Here is a 7507-nt window from a genome sequence, read left to right as displayed (position 1 = left end):
CCTATTTGATGAATGTAATGAGCTGCCCAGGTGCTTAGCTGTCTGAACTCCTAAAGTCTGCATGGTGTCAGACAAAAGTTTAGATTCAGCTTCGGGACAATCTTACATCTGGGGTTTCTGGTTGCAAAGGGCAAGAGCCAGGTTGGGATGAGCAATGGAAGGATTTAGGAAGATGTAGAAGAATAATCTGAATTCACTGATGGCAACTAAGGTGTTTACAGCAGTTCTAGTTCATCCCTAGTTCTGAGAGTCTTGGGAGACCCTGCTCATCCTGGAAATCTGCTGTGGTGCAGGGCAGGATAAAGGTAGGGGAAGGGCCATTGGCAGCATTCGGTTCATCCCTGACTGACCCCTCACCTCAAGGAGCAACAAGTCAGGTTCTCAGGGGAATCCATGGGAGCACTTTAATTCTGCAATACACCAACACCCGTCTCTTCCTAGTTGCTGTTGACAAGGTGGACACCTTGAGTGTGCTTTTTTGGTGTAGTGATTCTGAGCACGAACCTAGAGGCAATTCCAAACCTGGAATAAGAATAGGGCTCTCCTTGGGTATGACTCAAATGGAAAAGCTCTTTGAATCACAACATTTGAATCTGAGTCACTCGCCAGTCTTTTCTCTGTCCTATAAAGGCAATTTAAACACAGGTCTAAACCAGGCTTTTTGATTCTCAGACTTTTCCCTCTCAGCAACCTTCCATCTCAACTACCCCATGGGAGCAGTAAGATCTCTTTTAGGCATTGATTTTAAAGAAAGACCACTTCATACAAGCAGGTTTAGGGGGATTTGAGGGCTTGGGAGAATCACTAGAAATTACTGTCAGTTCATGCTGTAAAGCTATCTCTGCCCCTGGGACACATGGCCTGCCAGATGGCCCCATAAATCTGATTACCCTCACCTTCCCTCTTCTTCTTCCATGCTAAAACTCTTCTGATTTTCTGATTTACCAGCAACTTCAGGGGCGTTAAGACAAATGAAACCTAACAGAAGTTCTGACCCTCCACTGCCACCAATGCACTGATGATGCATCATCATGAATTATATTTTTAGAGGCTTGCAAGTGTTATATTGGGCTGGCTCATATTTAGGTCATCGTCCCCACCTCCCCCAAATGCCTCTGATTTCTTAAAGACCTTCTGAGAATCTACAATCATCCTTGCAAGAAATTCTTAGTCACCTAAACCTACTTGCCTTATGCTCCTGTTTTAATTCTGACCTCTTGATTTCCAAAGACCTGTCTAAAGGACCTGGAACTGTAACACTGGAATTTCATGCTTATAGGACAAACTGAATGTAACATTCCAACACTAACCCTTTAGATTCTTTCCCAGTTTCAACAATAGCCCCTTCATCATCTTGTGGATCTTGTATTCCTATTTCTACTCTCTCCCTCTCTCTCTCCACACAATTTCCAATCTTAGGGTTATCAGATGATGGGAATGGTTGGTCTTCATCACTTAGGGTCTGACGTGAATCCTCTTCCAAGTCATAGGTATTTATGTAGCAGAATGCCTTTTGGAGCTTTTCTTCCTTCCTCCCCAACATCCTCTGGCCCCAGTGAACCATTCTAAGCTTCCCTATACATTCCTGGTAGTTTCGTATTCCACCTGGTATCCCCTGTTTCTCATGTTCTTGTAAGGTGGGCATTTTGAGCATAATGGCAAGATACTATCAAGGAGCCTCTATGTTTTTCATCATGGTAAAGTGTGGAAGTGAGTGTAGACTTAAGGGTCAAATTCTAACAGAATTCTCTTCTTTCTGCTCAGAGAATTCAATGGTCACATGGGCCAAAATGGTTTATTACCAATATTGTCAGCTGCTATTGAGCATTCTGGTTTCGTTGCTTTGAGGGTGGTGGGGTGGTGGTGGTGTTTACATGTTTCTTTACATCAGAATCAGCAGAAACCAAGAGTGGCCAATGGAAAAGAAGGAAATGGAGACTGAAAGGCAGGGACTGTTAAAAGAGCAACGGAACGACTGTAAAGGGAAAAAATTAAACTAAGGAAACAGTACAAAGTACAGGTGTAAAACAGCAATGCTACATGAAAATGTAAGGAATTACACTGTGGATAGTTCACAGGAAAATTACTCTGAAAACAACTCTCTGGCTAGCTGGAGCTTTGGGTTGTGAGAGATACCTGGACAATGAAAACAATCGTCCACTGTCTTCACTGTATCCTTAGCACTCAGCGCAGTACCTAGACAGAATAGTTGCCAATGAATATTTGCCTAAGAAATACAACACTAGCCAAAGAACCCAGTGTTTTCAGACAATCTACACGTTTCTGTGACCCAGTCACTTCCATGCCCCGCAGGCTCCATCGATGGCAGGATTTGTGGGGAAAATGACCTGACTTAAAGGAAAGTACAGGGCATCCACTGGCTACAGTTCCGTTGGCTGCATGCTGGGGGGGGGGGGGGGGGGGGATTAACGAGAAGAGGAAACAAGCTCAGTAGAGCAGCTATGAGACCACCCCTGAATTGTGCCTTTTACATGATTGTCTGCGAGGCTCCTGTCCAACTTCTGTCTCCACCTCGTGGAACACCTGGCAACGGAGGAGTTAGCCAGGGGGCAGTTCTGTGGTTGTAACAGAGAGGCTCTGGGGGGCAGTACGTCTCCTCTTCCTGGCGTCTCTTGCCTGCACCTGCCGCGCGGCCCCTCGCGCCTCCGCAAAGATGCAGAGGTCGAAGCACGTTGCTGTGCGGTGCAGAAATGCTCCCAGAATCAGCCTCCCACGCCCGCTCCCTAACACCAACCGGGATCCTGGGATCGCCTCTAGGATCCCTATGGGTGCTCCTGCTGGCTCCTTAGACTCTCACCCCACGCCCCCCAACTCCAGTCCCGCTTCTCTGGCACACGCCCACCACTCGAGGGGCGTGCTAAAGTGGTGGCAGTCCTCCGCGCTCCGGGGCGGCCGGCGGGGGGAGGGGGCATGGGGCGGAAGGCGGGAAGCGGAGTGGGGGGCGCCCGAGCTCGCGCGCCACACTGCCCCGCGCGGGATTTGCCGCCTTCAGCTGCAGCAGCTGCAGCGGCGGCGGCGGGTAGAGGGGTGGAGGGCGGCGAGGAGGGCTGGAGCCCGGGCCAGGAGGGAGGGAGCGAGGGGGGCCGGGAGGCTGTGCCAGGCGAGCCGGAGGGGTGCTCAGCGCTCCCCCGCCCTCCTTCCGGGAGCGAGGATGCAGACTCTGAAACTGGCGCTGCTGGGCTGAGGCAGAGGCAGGGGAGTTGCAGCGCGCGCGGCTCGGTGAGTGTGTCTCCTGAGCGCGGAGAGGCGGGGGGAGGCGGAGGACGAGGAGGAGGAGGAGGAGGAGGGGGAGAATGCCCGGAGCCGCCGTCGCTGCCGCCGCCGCCGCCGCGATGCTCCCGGCTCAGGAGGCTGCCAAGCTGTACCACACCAACTATGTGCGGAACTCGCGGGCCATCGGCGTGCTGTGGGCCATCTTCACCATCTGCTTTGCCATCGTCAACGTGGTGTGCTTCATCCAGCCCTACTGGATTGGCGACGGCGTGGACACCCCGCAAGCCGGCTATTTCGGGCTCTTCCACTACTGCATCGGCAACGGCTTCTCCCGGGAGCTGACCTGCAGGGGCAGCTTCACGGACTTCTCCACGCTGCCCTCGGGCGCCTTCAAAGCCGCCTCCTTCTTCATCGGCCTCTCCATGATGCTCATCATCGCCTGCATCGTTTGCTTCACCCTCTTCTTCTTCTGCAACACGGCTACGGTGTACAAGATCTGTGCCTGGATGCAGCTCACCTCCGGTGAGTGCGCGCTCACCTCCGCGGAGGCGGGGGGGACCGCGGGGCGCCCGAGCCCGGAGGGGCGGGAGTAGGAGGGGCGGGGGCCGTGCGCGCCGCGGGGTGCCGAGCAACTTAATCCGCCCGGGCGTGGGGGGTGGGGTGGGGGCGGGAGCCCTGGGCGGCCGGAACCCCCGGGGTTCCCCAGCCCGGCACCCGCGCGTTGTCCCGGGCTTTCCAGAACCTCCCCAGCGCGGGGGACGCCGCCCAGGGGGACGCGCTGGAGGAAGGGCGGTTGCTGGGCCGAGTCTGCTCGTAAATGGAGGTGGGGAGAAGGGGCCGGCCGCTTAGGGCGCGAGCTGAGGGACTAAGGAGGGAACTGACCCAGCCTGGCGAAAAGCGGATTTGGAGAGGTTGTAGTGGAAGGAGAGTCAGCCTGCCCTGTCCCTCTGTGGGACTGTTTCTGTCCTTGCTTCAAGAGGGGGTGGTGCTGGAGTGAAACTGTTTCACTCTGTCCCGGGCAGTTACAAAAATTTTATCATCCGTCTGGAAATGAGTAGATGCTAATCCTGTTGTGGTTTTCACCCTTTTAAGAAAAATGTAGCTTAGCATGCTCCTTTTAGCAATTCCCCAAATGTTAATGTCAAGTCTTCAGTTTGCTTCCTTGTTGGCAAAGGTCCTTACGTTAAATCCTTAAGCAGAGATCTTGAGGGAATCAAGATTTCTCGAGATCTCATTTTGGGGAAGTGGCTTTAGGGAGATGGGCTGAGAGGAAAACCTGTTCCATTAGTATTTCTGATCGCTTTTGCCTGTGGTTGATAGAATGTTTCTAGCTAGAGGACATGGAAGTACTTTTTCTGAACATTAAAGTTACTTTTAACCCAGAAAGGATAGGGGTGCGTTTCCCGGTGGCTTTGGAGAATCGTGAAACAAAACTGACTCCTTTCTCTCCTTCCTGTAATGCGGATTCCCACTCTGGTAGCCACCTTGGATGCCCTGCCTTATAAAGGCACCCTCCAACACTTGACACCCTCCTGTTCCAACATGGTTGGGTCCTTTTAATTTTATGGGTGATCTGGTTGTGCAAGCATATAGGATATTTCAGGCAGTCAAATGGTTTCATTTGTGTTTGGTCTTATTGTTTTCATTCTTTAAGGCTTATGTTACCTTTAGGATTTTGTACTTACTCTTATGTTTGGGGAGGTTTTTTGGGGAGTAGGGACTTGATCCCCGAGTTTACCAGGATGATGAAGCCCTTAGAGGTGCTGGACAAGAACATGAAGGTTCATGACCTTGTATTGCTGGTTGGCATAAGAGAAACTTGTGGGAGCCTAAACTTGTGTTATGAAGTATTTGCTATGTATGAAGTGCCTGTCTCAGCTGATTTTGATTTGCCATGTTATGGGAACATGTGCAGGTGAAAGGCAAGAAAAGAGCCTTGGGAGAGAACCACCGCCCCCAAACCATTATCCTCCTGAAATGCTCCAAGCACCCCACAGACGCTCTCTGTTTTTATATATAATGTTAACTTTTGTGGCCATCTCAAGAGCAGACTAACTTTCAGATTTGGAATAAAGTCATGTATTATAGTTGTTCTTGACATTTGGCTCTGGTTTGACTTTGACGACAAGAGGACACTGAGGATGCAGCTGTTTTTTAGAAAAGGAATTGACCCTGCACAGCTAATTTTAATTTTTCTAAGTTAAATGACCTATTTAGACTGGTGATTCAAAGTAGATTGTTTTTCGAAGGTCTCAAAGTAATTTGCGGGTGATTTCTCAGCAACGTATTCTTAAATATTTTATTTTTATGAGTTTCCATACTCTGAACCCAAGCTGTTCTCTTTTTGTCTTATTTTAAAAAGGAAAGAAAACATCTTTGGGAAAGAATTGCCAGCTTTGAAGTTAATACGACTGCAACTATTATGGTGTTTTTTTTTTCTTTCCTTTTCCTGGAATAGAGCAGAGAGTAATCATTCTGGGGTAGTAAAATATGATGTCATGTTTTCAGAAATTTGACATAAATACACGATCCTGTTTCCAATATGTCACCATAAAATGTGATGATGGCCTTTGTGCTAATGAAGATATTTGGGCATTTACTTCATTTTTGAAGGAGTCCAGGACTTTAGGTTGTAGGCATACTTTTTAAAACCTTTCTTCGCAATTTATTTGGTATTTTATTCCTAGATAAACCACAGCAAGACGTAATTTTGTTTATTTATGAAATATATTAATTAAGGGAGAATGGATTATGACGATGGGGTAGTTAAGAATAAAAATCAGTTATGTTCACAGATTTTTAAGGAGTGGGATATAGAAGATATTTTTGAAGAATGTCACATTTAGGAGCCCCTGACTGGCTCAGTCAGTAGAGCATGCAGCTCTTGACCTCTGGGGTGTGAGTTCGAGCCCTACGTTGGGTGTAGAGCCTACTTAATAATTAATTAAAGAAGCATTTAAAAAAAGATGTCACATGTAGTGGTTTTCTTTTTTGAAGTCTCACGACACTAACAAGAAATTTAGCATAACATAAGTTATTCTCAAAGTTTAGGTTCTAACCTTTAGACTGTTCCCCTCTCATGTTCTGCCTTCTCATGCTTATAATTTAACTGTACCTAGGCTAATCCCAAGTGTAATTTGCAAGCTATGACAGATGAGACTTAATGTGCTATTTGCTTAATTAGAGACTGTTTAACCCTCATTGGAAGTCAAGCGACTAACTTGTGTTTTCAGGTATCTAAGCATTTTCACGTAGTAACATCATAAATCAGAGCCAAGTAGAACATAAAATCCCATATGAAATGATAAGAAGGTGAGGAAGCAGGAGACTTTCTTGGGGGCAATACAACATCAAGAGTTATCCTTATTATGATTCTGAGCAAGGAACTAGAAAAAGTACTTAATTTATTGGACCTGAAAATGATGTTGGTCTTCTACCTAGATATGCGAAGCACATATAATTAATGGTGCTATTATGAACTCCTTGCTCTGTCCCTCTTGCTCTCCCCTGTAAATCATTATTAACCTCAGTAGAGTGAAGTTGCCGAATTAGGAGCTAGTTATGTCACACTACTTCTGGATGTAATCCTATACTTATGGACCATGTCTAATATAAAGACTGAAGACATAAAAATAATACATAGAATAAGTAACAGCAATCAGAGATGCAACGTTTTCCTAATTTACAGAGAGACAACTTCTTGGGAAGAAAAGAGACTTTTATTCTTTCTGTATGATTTCTCTCACACTAACTGGTCAAGTAGGTAGTAAAGTCCAGATTTTTTTTTTTTTTTTAATCAGGATGGAAAGAGAATGTTGTTGCTCTGGGAACTTGATTCTCTGCTTCCATGTTCTTGCTCTTTAAAATCAGTGTGTCCGTCTGTTTCCAAGTCTATTAATAGCCAAGTCTCATAAGGGTGTTGTTTTGTTTATTTGTTTTATTGACTGTAAGCCATGTCTGGAATTGTTTCCAGAAGCCCAAGTGTTAACTGTTATAGGCCAAAGAAATCTTTTCTTTTTCTAATAAGCTAAAGCATTAAGGGGTGCCTGGCTGGCTTAGTCAGTTGAGCACATGCCTCTTGATCTTGAGGTTGTAAGTTCAAGTCCCACATTGGATGTAGAGATTACTTAAAAATAAAAAATAAGCTAGGGGTGCCTGGGTGGTTCAGTTGGTTGAGGGTCGGACTTTGGCTCAGGTCATGATCTCACGGTTTGTGAGTTTAAGCCCCACATCAGGCTCTGTGCTGACAATGTGGAGCCTGCTTGGGATTCTC

The 7507-nt window shown here is 47.1% G+C and overlaps 1 protein-coding gene across 3 annotated transcripts in view; it reads left to right on the top strand.

Annotated features, from left to right (window-relative positions):
- Positions 1-3118: 3118 nt before the first annotated feature.
- LHFPL3 (LHFPL tetraspan subfamily member 3) overlaps positions 3119-7507 on the top strand; it is a 577332-nt gene continuing 572943 nt past the window's right edge. For all 3 annotated transcript variants that reach the window (XM_060632275.2, XM_060632277.2, XM_060632276.2), the window contains exon 1: positions 3119-3756. In XM_060632275.2, the coding sequence (XP_060488258.1) occupies positions 3315-3756 (442 nt within the window). In that variant the 5' untranslated portion in view covers positions 3119-3314. The remainder of the gene's footprint in view (positions 3757-7507) is intronic.

Source organism: Panthera onca, chromosome A2, assembly GCF_046562875.1.
Source record: "Panthera onca isolate mPanOnc1 chromosome A2, mPanOnc1 haplotype 2, whole genome shotgun sequence".
NCBI classification, from domain to species: domain Eukaryota; kingdom Metazoa; phylum Chordata; class Mammalia; order Carnivora; family Felidae; genus Panthera; species Panthera onca.
Note: the sequence above shows the minus strand (reverse complement) of the source record. Positions and strands in the feature narration are given on the sequence as shown.